The 17187-nt window shown below is 41.3% G+C and overlaps 1 protein-coding gene across 1 annotated transcript in view; it reads left to right on the top strand.

Moving 5' to 3' along the window:
• The window catches only part of Necab1 (N-terminal EF-hand calcium binding protein 1), a 150075-nt gene that overhangs the window by 111870 nt on the left and 21018 nt on the right, over positions 1 to 17187 (top strand). Inside the window, exons 7-9 of the mRNA XM_059255604.1 lie at positions 7608 to 7729; positions 11107 to 11183; positions 16588 to 16641. Coding sequence (XP_059111587.1) covers positions 7608 to 7729; positions 11107 to 11183; positions 16588 to 16641 — 253 coding nt within the window. The remainder of the gene's footprint in view (positions 1 to 7607; positions 7730 to 11106; positions 11184 to 16587; positions 16642 to 17187) is intronic.

Raw genomic sequence — 17187 nt, 5'->3', positions numbered from 1 at the left:
AAAAATGCCAGCCTGCCTTGTGAGTTCCCCCACTGGATTGGAGAGGGAGAGGAAGAGCAGCAGAAGGAGCCAAGTAAACAGAAACAGAAGAAACAGAAATTGTTATGGAGTTTGAGACTCCAGGGGAGGGACCACCAGACTCAATTCAGATTATAATTAGCCAGCTTTATTAAAGCACCCAGCAGGCCACACAGTCCCTAATCCAAACCAGAAACAAGCAGTGCAGAGGCGGGGAAGGAGGGACTTTTTCCCCTTTTATTGATTTTTCAAGACAGGGTTTTTCTGTGTAGTTCTAGCTGTCCTGGATCTCACTCTGTAGACCAGACTGGTCTCAAACTCACTGAGATCCACCTGCCTCTGCCTCCTGAGTGCTGGGAGTAAAGGTGTGTGCCAACACTGCCTGGCTTAAAGGAAGGCCTTTGAAAGGCAAAAACCACCGAGCTCTTCTGCTCTGCCAAGATTAGATGGTCAAGGTGACCATAAAATAGTCCTTGAACATCTGCATAAGCAAATTACAGAAGCTAAACCCAGCAGTTAGGCATCATCACAGGCAGATAGTCATGACTGTACATTTTTGTGTTTGGGTCATGGAGTCAGGATTGTCAGGAGCTCATCTTCCAGGAACCTGAGTCAGAGACAAACAACTATTAGGTACCAAGATGGACCCGTAGCACAAAACAGACTTTCTTTAGCCATCACAAAATGATTCAGAGAGGAGAAAATGAATATATTAAAAGAGCCAAAACCATCAGTTGGTAAAGATGTTGCTGAAGGAAAAAGAAGCCGTAGCAGAGAAGAGAGCTCTTGTCTCATGAGTCCAAAAATGTGAACGTCTTTGAGAAATACTTTAATATAAAATTATAGAAAAATCTTTATAAAGTAACAAGAAAGGAAATATATAATGAGAAAACTGGGGAATAGTCTAAAAGATCTTATATATGTGAAACAGAAATTCCAGAAAAAGAACAAGGGAGAATAATTATCCAAAGAAGAATTCAAGAAAAGCTTTCAGAACAAGTGTATGTGTTTTCAGCTTGATACATTAGACTAAGAACTCATTACGATGTTTTTTAATCTAACACTAAGGAATGCAATCAGGACATTTTAGAATATTACAGACAAGATGTGTCCAAATATTGTAAGGGAGAAGCCAGGACATCTGGAAAGGACAAAGGGATCTACTCTGGGAACTGGAATGTGATCTCTCTCTCTCTCTCTCTCTCTCTCTCTCTCTCTCTCTCTCTCTCTCTTTCAAAAACTAACACATTGGAATTGGATTGGACAAAACAAACAAACGAAAGGAAAACAGCCCAAGAGAAGGCACAAGAAGCCTAGATCACTCGTTTGCACCCTCAGGAATCCCATAAAAACACTAAACTGGAAGCCATGATATATACACAGAGGACCTGGTCCAGACCCATGCAAGCCCTGTGCATGTTGCCACAGTCTGTGTGAGTTCATATGAGCTTTGATCATGTTATTTTAGAGGACCTTGTTTTCTTGGTGTCCTCCATCCCCTCTGGCTCTTAAACTCTTTCTGCCTTTTCTTACCCAGGATTCCCTGGGGCCTGAGGGTAGGGATTGATGGAGATATCCCATTTAAGGCTGAGTGTTCAAAGATCTCCAAATCTCCACATAATGTCTGACTGTGGGTCTCTATTTGTTCCCATCTGATGAAGGGGGAAGACTCTCTGATGATGGCTGAGCAAAACAAAGATCTATGAGGATGGCAGAATGTCATTAGGAGTCATTTTATTGCTACATTTAAAAAAAAAAAGTAGTATTTGGTTTTACCATAGGTACCTGGGCTTTCCCTAAGCAGTATCAGGAATGGTTTCCATCTCATGAAGTGGTCCTTCAGTCAACCAGACATTGGTTGTTTACTCCACAGGCTTTGTGCCACCATTGCCCTAGCATATCTTGCAGGCAGGACACCATTATAAATCAAAGGGTTTATAACTGGGTTGGTATTTTTCTTTTGGTAGTGTGCAGAGTACCTTCTGTACCAAAGACACTAAGACATGCAGGTAAGGGTGCTATGTAGGCCCGAGACAATGCCTCTGTGTTCAGTGAGTTGTCTAGGTGTTGTCTTCAACAGTGGGGACCTGCCATCAGATTGTGGAGAGGAACCTATAGTCTTGGCAATTGCCTGGGTGATTAGGGAACTCCCAAGGGATCCTGTTGGCCAACAACTCAATTAGATGCAACCCAGTTCCAGTACTGGAAGCTTCGTTTGGTGACAAGAGATATCCAGATGGTGCTATGTTGCCTCCATTATTTGACAAATTCATTTAGATCCCCTTCATAATATGTAGATATTTCAGGCAGCTTCTGCTGTTTTAGGTATTCATACTACCCCTCAAATAGTCCTTAATTTTAGCTGTCTCTTTCCATATTCCCTCTCTTGTCACTCTCTCTACCCCTCCTCACTCCCTCTTCCCACTCAATCCTCCAATTCTAGCAACTCTCATCCATCCATAACTATCTATTCTCTTTTCATATCCTAGGAGGAGTTATCTGTCCCCACACCACAAGTCCCTTATTCTATATCTGTGTGGTTTTATGGAATGTAAAATTGCTATAATACAGTTAACAGCTAATATCCACATATAAGCAAATACATAACATATTTGTCTTTCTAGGTCTGAATTACCTATTCAGAATGATTTTTTTTCTAGTTCTATCCATTTACCTGAAAATTCTGTGATTTCATTTTTTAACATTCATTTTTTATCCCATTGTGTAAATGTACCACATTTTCTTTATCCATATTTCTGTTGAGGGATGTCTAGGTTGTTTCCAATTTCTGTTTATTATCAATAGAGCAGCAAAGAACATGGTTGAGCAAGTGTCTCTGTGGTAGGATGGAGCATCCTTTGGGTATATGCCCAAGAGAGGTATAGCTGGATCTTGAGATAGATCAATTCCCATCTTTCTGAAGAACCACCACAATGATTTCCATAGTGTCTATACAAGTTTGTACTCCAAGCAGCAATGGAGGAATATCTTCCTTGCTCCACATCCTCACCAGTATGAGAGATCATTTGTTTTATTGATCTTAGCCATTCTGACTGGCGTAAGATGAAATATCAAAGTTGTTTTGATGTGCATTTCCTTGATGGTAAAGGATGTTGAACATTTCTTTAAGGTTTTCTCAGCCATTTCAGTTTCCTCATCTGAGAATTCTCTGTAAAGAATCTGTGCCTCATCTTTAGTCAGATTATTTGGGATTTGGATATCTAGTTCTTAGAGTTCTTTATATATTTTGGATATTAGTCCTCTTTTGGGTGTGGAGCTAGTAGAAATCTTTGCCCATTCTGTAGGCTGTCATTTGGTCTATTGACAGTGTCTTTGCCCTACAGAAGCTTTTCAGTTTCATGAGGTCCATTTTGTTAATTGTTGATCTTAGTGCCTGTGCTATTGGTGTTCTGTTCGGAAAGTTGTTTCCTGTGCCTATGAGTTAAAGGTTATTCTACACTTTCTCTTTATCAGGTTCAATGTGTCTGGTTTTATGTTGAGGTCTTTTATCCATTTAGAGTTGAGTTTTGTACAGGGTGGTAAGTATAGATATAAATACAAAATTTAACTTCAGCCTTTCCATTTTGCACCCCCTTGATCTCCTTCAGTTGCCTTATTGCTAGCTAGAAATGCAAGTACTATATTGAATAGGCATGGAGAGAATGGAAAACCTTATCTTGTTCCTGATTTTAGTGGGATTCCTTTGTATTTCTCTGTAGTTAAGTTGATGTAAGCTATGAGTGTGCTGTAAAATGTTTAGCTATGTCCTCTGTACCCATAGTGTCTCCAGGACTTTTATCATGAAGGGGTGTTAGATTTTGTTTTTCTGTAGAGGCACACAAAACAGCATGACCAGGGAGAAGGGAAGAACAAAGAGCTTTTGTAGAGGGTAAGGCAGAACTCTTGTAGAGTTCATCAGAGCCAGGAGTAGAGAGCAAGTAGAGATAGAGAGTGAAGAAACAGAGGATGAAGATGAGGCAGGAAGCCTAAGAGCTTAGTTGTTAGCAGGACTTTGAGAGAACAGTAAAAGAGAGGACAAAGAGGAACTGAGTGTCAGGATGGAACTGAAGCTATGTAGACAGGATTTTATCCCAGAGAAATAAAGTAGATGGACAAAGAGCTTAGTGTATCTAGATTTACTCCTGCCCTGAATGCCTGATGGAGCTGTGGCTGTATAGATAGAATTTTGTCTTAGAGGAATAAAGTTAACAGACATAAGAGCATCGTATGCGTAGATTTTTTTCCTCAGATATCCCACGCCGGATGTAGCATCTTCCCTGGACACTGGGCTATCCGTATCTGGTGCCTGAATAGGTGTTATTCTAATAGGTCTGCCTTTATATGTTACTTGGTCCTTTTCCCTTGCAGTTTTTAATGTTTTTCTTTGTTCTGTATATTTAGTGTTTTGATTATTATGTGGTGATGAAACGTTCTTTTCTGGTCCAGCCTATTTGATATTCTGTACGATTCTTGTACCTTAGTTAAAAAAAATTCTTCTACAATTTTGTTGAAAATATTTTCTGTACCTTTGACCTGGGTTTCTTCTCCTTCCTCTATCCCAATTATTCTTAGATTTGTTCTTCTCATAGTGTCCAAGATTTCCTGTATGTTTTGTGCCAGGAATTTTTTAGATTTCACATTTTCTTTGACTGAGGTATTTATTTCTTCTATCATGCCTTCAACACCTGAGATTCTCTCTTCTATCTCTTGTAATCTATTGGTGAGGCTTGTCTCTGAGGTTCCTGTTGGTTACATGGCATGCTGCTCATGGATGGCCGCCGCGGGCAGCGGCCATGCCGGCAGAGGAGAGTGCTGATTGGAAGAATCACAGCCATGGTTACCTTTTTTTTTTTTTTTTTTTTTTTTTTTTTTTGGTTTTTTCGAGACAGGGTTTCTCTGTGTAGCTTTGCGCCTTTCCTGGGACTCACTTGGTAGTCCAGGCTGGCCTCGAACTCACAGAGATACGCCTGGCTCTGCCTCCCGAGTGCTGGGATTAAAGGCGTGCGCCACCACTGCCCGGCAAATAATGATGGTAGCTTTTTGTTTGGTTTTGCTTCGTTTTTGCCTGTATGTATGTCTGTGTGAAGGTGTTGGATCCTCGAGTTACAGACAGTTATGAGCTGCCATGTGGGTGCCAGGAATTGAACTCAGGTCTTCTGGAAGAGCAGCCAGTGCTCTCAACCACTGAGCCATCTCTCTGGCCCCCCATGGTTACCTTTTTAGAGCTTTATTGGAAGAAGGGGGAGAGAGGGAGAGAGGGAAGGAGGGAGAGAGGGAGAGAGAGAGAGAGAGAGAGAGAGAGAGAGAGAGAGAGAGAGAGAGAGAGAGAGAGAGAGAGGAAAGAGAAGAAGGAGGTCCAGACGGAAGGAAGGAGCGGAAAGGAAAGAGAGGGGCACACAGAAGGCCCACTCGCTTTTTAGGCTGGGACGCCGTCGAAGGCTGATGATGTAATTAAGGTCCGAATCCTTGCAGTTCCTGATCAAGTTCCTAAATTTTTCATTTCTAGATTTCCTTCAGTTTGAGTTTTCTTTATTGATTCTGTTTTAACTTTTAGGTCTTCAATTGTTTTATCCGTTTCCTTCTACTGTTTGTGTTTTCACAGATTTCTTTGGAGGATTTATTCATTTCTTCTTTACTGCCCTCTATCATATTTATAAAGTCTATTTTAAGGTCTTTCTCTTGCATTTAAGTGATGTTTCAGTGCTCAGAGCCTGCAGTGGTGGGATTGCTGGGTTTTAGTGGAGACAGTGTTCTCACTGTTATTGAATTTTTATGCTGGTATCTAGGCATTAGGACAATGATAACTCTGGGTGCTGGTGTCTGGTCCTGTCTTTGTGGATGAGTATTTTGTTCCTTGCTTTCCGTTGTTCTCTCTGGTTCTTTGGGGAGTGTTGTGGAAATTCTTCTGGGATCCTGATAGATGTGACCACTGGGGATTCCATGCAAAATGTGTTTCTAAGCTTTGAAAGCTGATCCTTAGGAACAGGGATGGGACGTGGGCAAGGCTTGAGGTTATCCATGGGGGGGGGGGGAAATCAGGTTATTCCACCAGGATCAGCTTAGTCCCCTGGTAATAGGGGCAGAGAGTGAGGAGAGGCTGCAACACGTGGCTCACTACCAAACTGGGAGTCAGACTCGGGGGCTGGACTTGGAGAAAGAGGGAGAAGCGAAGATCTGAAGTTAGACTAGCTGTTTGGATGGCCAGAGTGGCCTGCAGGGTCCCAGAAAGTGTCTCATGGAGTTAAATGAGTCAGGGGAAGGGAGCTCGGAGGGGTAAATCTATGTGATCTTTTGGAGATGGGGGTGGAAGCAGAGGGAGGGTACAGCAGGTGGTCTGCTATGGAGCTAGCGATGAGACCAGAGGATTGGATTTGGAGGAGAGGATGGACAGAAGAAGATCTGCAGTTAGCCAGAGTCAGAGGACACTCTCTTTAAGATGACTGGCTGCCTCAAAGGCTTAGTGCCATAAAAATTAACGCCATGGGGAGTATTTCACACTGAAATGTGTGAGAAATCCACCTTAGGAAGTAATTCGGGACTTATTTATCACCAAACAAAGCAAACCATGGAAAAATGGAATCCAGTAACACAGGATAAAAGCTAAAGGAGTCTTCACTAGTGAACGGTAGTTAAAAACTGATTCTCACAAAGGCAAGCGAGTGCTGTAGTTGACTGCCTATAATGGAAAATCTAGAAAGTGACTCAGATGCTTAGGGGATTTCTCTAGCTAGAGATATCTATAGGCCAGCCTAAGGCCAGTGCAACATCTCGATACTGGTCAGTCTTTCTTCTTCACATCCCAGGCACTTCTCCTACATTCTCAAGTTAGCCACAATTGAAGAGAGTTGAAATTCAGCTACAATGTTCTGTGTGCCAACCAAGAAACAAGAAAGACAAACTTGCTCTTTTACTAAATCCACCATTTTAATTAAGTTTCTTTCTTGGACATTTCTTACAACTTTTCCATGTATTTATCACTAGCTAATTTCACATTGGGAAGCTAATAGGGAAGCTTAAAATAAAACCACAGACATAGTGATTTAAGCATGCTGAGTTCTGATAGGATGGTAAATAGCACAATAGGCACTTGCTAAGAAATGTCTTTGAAAAGGGAGTGGAGGCACATCTGGGAAGAGGAGGAGGGAGCTTCAATCTGTTGAAGTAAGAACTATGGAATTATTTGACTTTTTAGAATATATGAAATTTTAGTAGATTGGAACAAAAGTTTAAAACATTAAGCAAAGAAAATTCCATAGGCATTCTCAAATTAAGCAAAACACAACACATCATACACCAAATTTTTTTCTGTTAAAGACTTGGCCAATGATGGAAAGAAGGGGTAGTTTACAAACTACATTTACTTGGGCTTAATTTTACGAAAAATGAAAGCCTAGAGCATTCTCATCCTTGCATTTGTATACTGTAGTAACAATCAGCTTGACTTCCCTGAGCATGTTTGCAAACAGTATTTCCCCTGCGTCTCCATTAAATATCCCAGAAAAGCCTAGTGGTTGATACCTCAGGACCTTATCCTAGGAGCAACACACGGAAGGTCTGACAGGAAGTTTCAGCGTTGGTTCTTGTTTCAGGCAAGGCCCAGCCAAACCGGAAGTCCTGTCTATTCAGTGGCCTGGAAAGCGATCCAGCCGCCGTGTGCAGAGACACAACAGCTTTTCCCCCAACAGCCCGCAGTTCAATGTTAGCAGTCCAGGTAAGGCAGACCTCGACGCTCTTCTTCATCATGTGGATGACTTTAAACCAGCAGCCCGGAACGCTTTCCTTTTCACCAAATGCACGTGAAACTAAAGAGGTCAGAGTATTTATTAGGAAGTGAGGAGGTGATGAGCGCCAGTCCCATCAGATCCCAGCAGCTGTGCCTGGACAGCTCACAGAGGAATGAATGCACAGGAAAGCACTCCAGCAGCCGATTCCCGAGAGACTGGCCCTGCAGCGCACCCGAGTTCTGAAACTGCTCCTCCACCCAGTACCTACCCCCCACACACACACCCCGACCAAATCACCTGAAGTGTGTATCGTGAACTCTTCCGGGAAACTCTTAGGTTTAGCCATAGCTGTCTTATTCTATCCCAAATCCTTACACATTCTACATGTGTTTCCACATTATTCCAGCTCACTCGGAAGAAACCAAAGCCCCAAATATGAAGTGACTTCTCTAAGATCATCTAGACTACTAGTCCATTTTTATTGTCAAAGAAACCCCAAATCTCTATCATTACAACTACAAATAATTGTTTTTCTCCCTCACGAGTGTGTGATTGGCAGTGGTTTGGGCATTGTCAGCCAGATGTGGTTCTAGGCTATAGGCTGAGTTCTCTGCTCCTGGTAGCTTCATCTGGAATAAGTGACAAGCAGAGCATTTTTGCCTCCTGGTAAATGTCAGAAGCACAAGCAACCAGGCCAAAATTATATAAATAGGTTGAAACTACAATGTAGTTTTTGCCACCTAACTTTCCATTTGCCAAATAAGTCACATGCCAAGCCCACTAGTCATGGAGCAGGAAATTATGCCCCTGACCATAGCAAGAGGTGTACAGAGTCCACCCCCCCAACACACACACACACACACACACACACACGCACATGCACACGCACACGCACACGCACACGCACGCACGCACGCACCCCAGGGCTTGCACAGAAACTGTGCAGAAGGAAAGAGCAAGGAATCGGCAGGCAAATTACAGGCTGCTCTCATGGCTCGAAAATGGCTGTGCTTAGTTCCCAAGGCCAAGCACAGATTATACTATTTCCATTTTAACCATGTAGAAAACACAGGGCCAGGGAGATGGCCCCACAAGTAAATGAGCTTGCTGCCAAGCCTGCCAACCAGAACTGGATCCCTAAACCCACACAGTAGAAAGTCAGACCCCATGATTGAACCAACTCCCACAGGTTGGCAGCTGACTTTTACACACAAGCCTTGGAATGCATGAATTTTCCCTGAGTGTGCAAGCACACACACCCATACAAAAGTACACACACAATAAATAAATAAAATATAAATGTGATGTAATTTGGGGGAAAATACAGAAAATACTCAATTATGGTCATGCTATTCTGAGTGTATCAATCAGACTTAATCTTAGATGATAAGTAGGATGAAGCCTGGCTATTACTTTAATGGAAAGGCATAGTCAAAACTACAGTTCCCAAGGTGTTTGATTTTCCTTAAATCCCTGTAGGGAACAATGCAGCTTAGAGATAAATATGCTACCTATTTTGAGCAGTAAGTGTTAAACATGAATGTTGGTTTTTACATTTAAAGTATTTTCTTTAAACTCTCATTTCTGATAGCATTTATTTGTCGCAGCGTTAATGTTTGTTTTTACTTTATAACTTGTTGGTGCATTTCTTTCTCCAAAAGGTGGGTACAGAAGTACATTTTGATACAAATCATTAGGCTTTATGTTTTGCAGTCTTAAAGATGAACGGGTTTACTGTGCTGTTTTCATATGTGAATAGTACCTCTTTACAATTTAGGTCCATTTCTTTCTATGATAAAGCAAGATTTATAGCTGTGAATTCATTTTGACCTCATTTCAAGGAAAAATAACTAATGTAACTTCAACAAGCATTTGTAAGACATCTTAAGTGAGTTGTCATCAGCACACAGGAAGCTAGGATGATCATTCAAGGTCTCAGAACATAATGTCTCCCTTTTTATCTTTATAGTTAAGCAATAATACCAGCAGTGTTTATGTGGTATTTAAAGCGGTGTTTTCTGTACAGTCCAGAGAATGATCTATAACAGCCATATTTTAGATTTTGAATGATGAGCTTATCAGGTAGATAACAAGCCAAAATAAAAGAATAGTGTGTGTGTGTGTGTGTGTGTGTGTGTGAGAGAGAGAGAGAGAGAGAGAGAGAGAGAGAGAGAGAGAAAGAGAGAGGATGTTACAAGCTCTAAAAACATCCCATAGAAGCTGACTGAAGAAGGCCTGTTAAAGCAGCCAGCTGGAGTTCCTCATGGAGAGTCCCAGAAGAGTATCCCCTTTGCCAAGGCTTCCAAGTAAAAGAATAAATAGCAACACCTAAAGATGACATCATTAAATTGGGAGGCTGAGGCAATCAATGGAGTTTACAGTTGAAACTCTGTTCATGGATGAGCTTCCTGGGTCTGGAATTCTGGCTTCTCCTTCCCACTACAGACACTCTTAAATCCTGGAAAAAACAGTGGTAACACTTGTTGGAAATAGTTTACCTGCTGGCTCTTCTGGGGGCGTAATGTGTTTACTCTTGAGTTGTTTTGCTGATCTAGTTCCTCCCTGCTGTAAAGTTCGAGAGCCAGCTCATCCCCAGACAAGGAGCCTTGAAGAACACTTGTAAACAAACACGCAGAGATGAGTGGGGAGGGTAATCCTATTTCTCAAGCCAGCTTCCAGTGAGCTCAGACATGACACTTGCCAACGTCATATATATTGCATGGTACCAGATACGCAGATAAGTGCAGATAAATATTCGGTATGTATGTATATATGTGTTATACATATATACAATTGCACATGTATCCATAGGTAGTCCCTACTATATCCACACATATACATGAGCATATTTCATATACATGAATACAGTGCAACAGACTCTGGTCTGCACTCTTCACCCCTAAGCCATGACCGAAGGGTCCATACAGTCCCAGGTTAGTCACTGGGAAAGACAATACCAGCTACCTTACTATTACACTTGTTTTACAGCACAGCCCCACATATCAAGGTTCTGATTTTACCTGTCCTTGCCCCTGCTTCATAGCTGAGTTTAGAATCAGTGCCTTCCTTCTTTTTCAAAAGAAAACTGTCTTCTAGGAAGGTAAAACTGGCTCAGCAGGGTCTGCTGTCTTGAGCTTCACAGGCCAGTACAGAAAATAATATTAAAAAGAAAAAAAAATAAAACAGACTCATGAAAAAAGTCAGTGATGCAGGGATCTCTGTGAATCGGTGAGACATCACTCATGGATACGTTTTTAGGGCTCTGTTTAAAAAAATCAGTGACACTGCGTTCTTCCTTCAGGGTGGAAAGAGCATTCTGCATTATTAAAAACTTAACATTCTGCCTTTGTGATTTTCTCCCAAGCGTTGTTAGAAGAAGACAACCAGTGGATGACCCAGATAAACAGACTCCAGAAATTAATTGATAGACTGGAAAAGAAGGTAGGTACTCCCTTTTCTTTCTACTCTTTCCTTCTTTGCAAGATCTTCTGACCCAGTTTCCTCCCTCCTGGATGTCCACCCACGGCTGTCACATGGATAGAGTAATGCTCAACATCCAGCTGACTCTCCAAATGGCTGGCTATAGCTACAAGGGCTTGTTTTCTGACTGGTTCTTTGTTTGTTAAGTCAAATATGAAAGCTCAGAGTTACATTTAAAATGAGGTCCAGGGCTGAAAACTAAATGAACTCTTAGGTTACGTTTGAATGATGCTAATGGCATCTCATAGAGAAATACAAGTGAGGTCTTATGACTCTTTCAGTTTAATTAGGAGAAAGGATTATTCTATGCTCAACTTCTAGAGATTAACATGTTAACTGATCATCTTAGCATCAAGCCTGCCTAGTAAGTGGACAAGAAGGGATATGATGAAGACTTCTTTGGAGCTCCATTGTATGTTCATAATTTACATATCTTTATGGAGCGATTCAGCTTGTATCAAGTGTCCTAACAGTATACTGGTACTATGCTTATACAGCCTTGATGGTAATGGTGACCTTTGTCAATCAGTAAAAAGACTTGTTTTCTGTGACTTCAGGACAACAAAGAATGAATATTTTTGCTTGGCAGAAAAACCCGAGTTTTGAAGAACCCATGTATAATTGTACAAATAATCAAGCAAAGGAAAGGCGTTTGTTGTTTAAATGACTGATAGTCAGAACTGAATTCATAGCTAATGCTCAGTAGGTCTTGACATGTGCCAAAAAATTGCAATGTGCAGATGTTTACCTGAAGGAATGGTCTCCATGAGCTGGGTGCTTGGAACGATTTCACATTCACAAAGTGTGTAAGTTATATTTTAATACTGATGACAACTCAATTAATAATTTGATTACAAGTAATAGAAATCATCTTTCAAAATTTAATAAAATTGAGAAATTTCTGGAAGGATATAGAAAACACTCATGAAATCCACAGATAATGGATTCTAAGACATGAATTCAGGAATTTGGGAGATAAGATGATTCCAGATGTCTAGCTAGCAGGAGCTATAGTTTCTTGGGCTATGTCCACTAGAATTAATGAGTTCAAACCATTTCCAGTCTGTTTATGTTCTACTCATGATTCCAGGTGGGAAGACGGGCTTGGTGTTGTTAGGGTCACATGCTAGCCTCTTGGAGAAAGTGGGGGCGGGGGGGGGGACTTTCAGACCACTGCAGTGGAAAGAGAAGAGTAATTCATGGAAAAGAAAATGTGTTGACATTTAAGTTGGAATAAATGCTGATTAGCTAACAAACTGAAGAAGTAAAGTTTTAGTAAACAAAGAAGAAATTAATTGGAGAGGACGGCGAAGGCATGGAAGTGGAAAGGCTTTGTCTTTTCATTTAGGAAAGGAGTGAGGAGTGAGGACTAAGTTGCCCTGGTGATTGCTGCCTGATCATGAGGGGCATTTCTAACAGACGGAGGGATTTGGACTTGGTCTTGGGAACAACAGACACAGTTATTATTTTTTAACTGGTAATTATAAACATAAGATCTTTTGGTAGAAAACCAGGCAGTGAGATACAAATTGCTTTAAATCAAGATCAAAATGGATTAAAACAAGAAAAGACTAGGTTGCAAGCTGAAGAAGTCATCTCCAACAACGGTATCAATTTCAAGTTTATGTACCAGAACCCAGAGATGGGTCCATACTATGTGAGTGAATGGAAAGGAAAGACTTCCAAGATCAGAAGTAGAATTAACAGTACCACCAGATGGATATGCTGGGAACCCACAAACAATGTGAGGATTTCAGCCTATCTGAGTCCATAGAAACTGTCTCATAGAAATGGGGGGAGGGACAAGGGGTGCCCCACTCTGAGGTTCAATGAGAAAGGAAGCTGGCTTTCTAGATTCATCAACTTCAGGGTACAATAGGCAAAGGTACCCCTTTAAGTGTCAGTAACGAGGTCAGCTGACAGGTCAGGTCTTACACTTGGCACAGCTGAGGTGAAACCTCTGGGCCTGAAGATGGACAGGATGCTGAGAACAAGGTTCTTTCTATACAAGGAGTCGCGTCAGAGGGAAGCATTCCTGGATAGCTCCAGTCCTTCAGCCAGGGCATCTTCATTGACTTTGGCCTCTACTGGAGCAAACACATGAACTATAAGCATGTTGCAGATCAACTTTCCTCTTTCATTTCAAAAAAACTACATTTTCAGCTAGGACTAAAGGAAAAATATGAAAATTAGTTTTTTGATATCAAAAGGCCTAGGAATATGAGACTCTGTTTTGAAAAGAGAACCCAATGGAAACATAAGGGTTCCTGTGTTAAATAAGTTTACACTCTTTTAAAGAACAAAATATCTCTTTTTGAAGTGGTTTTGAAGTTCCTGGGGAAACTATCTCTTCTTGGTGTATGAAATATGTGCAGTTCTTTTTTCTGGAATGGCTTAAACTTTAGTAATAGCTTTCTAACCTGTTTTAAATCAAAGTATTGTCACATCCCTTTCTTTCCCAGACTTTTGTCTCCCTCCCTTCCTGTGAAACGGTTTTATTGTGAGAGCAGCATCCAAGAGTTGCTGAAAGTACAGTGTGATGGTGTTCAGCCTGGGCCTCCCACTGTGTGTGCTCAGCGTGAGCTGTCTTAACGAGTAGTGGAGCAGTATGGGTTAGGTTTGCTTGTATGATTTATCCTGCACTGTGCTGAATTAGGTTTCCAGAGGAAAGCTACCCAATTGCCAAAGAGCGGCTAAGTGCATGTCGTCTCACTGCTGACTCCCTTGTTTCCTGTGGTTGTTAGCATTAGATTTCATCTCCCTGTTAAAAGAAAATACACTTGAGGCAGAACATAAATTATTTTTTCTGCCTATTAAATATTTGTGATAATCCTTCCTAGACTATAAACTAAACATGATACCATTCGAGGGGTTGGTGGTTAATAACATTCATGATTCCTGCAAGTTTTTCAGGTTTTTGTCTGTCCTTTCCAGTCTCCATGGGTAATAATGGATGTGTACTGAAGTTGTAACCATGCTAAATTGAATTTATACAAAAGACCTTTAGGGCTGGGGAGATGGCTCTAGGCATAAATGTACCCCATGCCAGCAAGAGAGGCCCAGTTCAAATACCTAGAACCATATAAAAGCTGGGTGCAACAGCACCAATCTGTATCCCTGTGCTTCTCTGGGGAGACACATGGGAGGTAGCGACTGGAGAATTCCTGGAAGCTCACAGGCCATTTATCCCGTTGTGTGAAGCAGCAAACAAGAAAGAGACCTTAGCTCCAGCAAGATAGAAGGTGAAGTCTGATGTTCAAGGTTGCCTTCTGACCTCCACACATACACTATGGAACGTGCGCGCGCGCGCACACGCACACACACACACACACACACACACACACACACACACACACACACACTGGCAATGATAAGGACTGTTCATTCCCCAGTGTATCATCAGATCACCAGAGGAGGACTGACTGAGGATGGCACACTCATATGAGCAAAGCTTTCCTTCCCTTACATCAGACAATGTAGAACTGAAAAGTGAGAGAAACATGGTCAGAGACTGCCAGCTCACAGCTCTGTCAGTGCTGTCCTCTGAGTATTCCATTCATATTCTTATTCGTTACACGATTTTACCTTTTGGAAAAGCCATGATTTAGAATCACCCAGGCACTCGGTGATTCTGCAATGTCTATGTGCCTAGCAGCATTCTGGCAACAGCAGTCCAGAAATACTTAAAATGGGTAAAATAGTTTGTCTCTACAAAGACAGACAGAAATACGTGAAAGAATCTATGAAAGAAATCAAGTCAAACAGCTGAACTCCTGAAGTCGGCAGTGTGAGTGGATGGTCTGGGAAGGTCTGTGCAAAGGATGCTGTATTAAAACTGGGTGTGAAAGATAAGAAGGAGCCATCTAGAGGAAGGCCTATGGGGAAAGGAATTTACAGCAGAAGGGACTGAAAGTGAATCCCAGAGTTGATAAATCACTTGCCCAAAGCTCTACCACACACAGCCAAGCCAGAGCAGACCTGCTCTGTGATGACCAGTTTAACACTGTCTATCATAAACTGGACTTCTACAATGGCCAATTTATTCCTAGTTCTTTGAGGGAAATATTTCACGTATTCCTCACTTGGAATACACGTATCTTCACAAGTGTCGAAGGTTTACTCTCTTGGTTTTACTGGGTACATCAGTGTTAACCACTGACCACCGTTGAGGACCTGAAGGTCTTTGTAAAAGTCTTTCATTCATGAAGACTGACATTCAAAGGTTCTCTTCTAAACTCGTACACTGTGGTGTACACATGCCTACACACACACACACACACATGCACAAGCACATGCGCGCGCGTGCGCGCTCACACACACACACATACACACACACAAAGGTTTTAAAAGTTTGAAAAATATTTATTTTATTTTAACAAATATTAGTAGTTTTCCTTTATTTTTCAATTCACCAGTTTTAGTAAAGAAAACTTACATTGGAGCACGAAAGCATTATAACAATAGACAAATATCTATGATGCCCTCCTAACGAAAGAAAGACATGACAATACTCACAGCAAAGTCAGTCTGCCTGCTAGGCTGGTCATTCCAACTTTGCTTCTCCTCTGAATGCATTTCTAGTCTCCCCATTGCTCTCTGATGGCACCAGTGAAGTGAGCAGTAACAACTTAAACATTGCATAAATAGCTCCTTAACATTGATTTTTAATAATGATACAATATCTCTTTATCAGAACAGCTCAATTTGTAAAATGAAAACTAGTTATCTCCTTTCAAACAGTAAAGTGCTTCAGTATGGTGATATTTTATTTGTACTGAAATGGGATTTTATTTGTATGTTAATAAATAAAGTTGCCCGGGGGTCAGAGCTATTAGCAAGCCATAGCGAAAGCTGGGCAGTGGTGGCACACGCCTTTAATCCCAGCACTTGGTAGACAGAGCTAGGTAGATCTCTGTGTGTTCAAGGATACACATTGGAGACATCGGAGACAGCATTGTCTTTAATTGGAGACACATGCCTTTAATCTCAATACCAACCATAGAAGACCTGGAGGTCTGTACAGACAGGCAGTGACTAGGAGGTCATGTGATTGGGTTTACAACCAATGAGAAGGCAGAACAGAAACTCTAAAAGAAGACAGACACAGGAAGTAGCTCTCTTTCAGAGAGGTACAGTGACAGTGAAGGGTAAGGTTTTTAGCTCTTAGCTATTGCTCTGACCTCTTGGCTTTCATCTCTGTATTGGGTCTGTGTTTCTTATTTAATAAGACGGTTGGATACATCTACACTTCAGGCTCAATATTAGCCATGGAAACAAAACTACACTATGGTTTTATGCCGATTGTTTTAGTTATGTAACTTGACATCTTTTTCTTTTTCTCTACCTTTACTTCCCCTGACTGAAGGATCTGAAACTTGAGCCCTTGGAAGAAGAAGTTATTGAAGAGAGCACTAAACCTGTGAGTGATTTCCATATCAGAATGTCAGAAATACATACTTTGAAGACAAGACTTACTTCCCTCAAAATCTAGTGCCCCAATAACAAATTGAAAACTTAAATAATGGATGGACACATTTCACTCCTTTTAGATTTACCATGGCACTTATTATCACATCTATTATTTTTTGCTTTCAATAACAATAAACATTTCATGGCATGCAAAAAAGCAAGATAAACCCATCATAAGAGTTACCAGGGCCAAGAGGTGGTGGTGCACGCCTTTAATCCCAGCACTCGGGAGGCAGAGGCGGGCGGATCTCTGTGAGTTCGAGGCCAGCCTGGTCTCCAAAGTGAGTTCCAGGAAAGGCACAAAGCTACACAGAGAAACCCTATCTCAAAGAAAGAAAAAAAAAAAGAATTACTAGTTACTAAACCCAGGAGCACAGTATACAGACAGATTTCAGAAAAAAAATTACAATTTCAGCAATTTTCCAATTGTTTTGCTCTTTGTTTAAAGCTTGTATTCATTTTGCTTGGCTAATGTGAATTTGTGAGGACCAAATGC

Source organism: Peromyscus eremicus, chromosome 2 (genome assembly GCF_949786415.1).
Source record: "Peromyscus eremicus chromosome 2, PerEre_H2_v1, whole genome shotgun sequence".
In the NCBI taxonomy this organism is placed as follows: Eukaryota; Metazoa; Chordata; class Mammalia; order Rodentia; family Cricetidae; genus Peromyscus; species Peromyscus eremicus.
The sequence above is the reverse complement of the archived record's forward strand: the minus strand, read 5'-3'. Positions and strand labels throughout refer to the sequence as shown.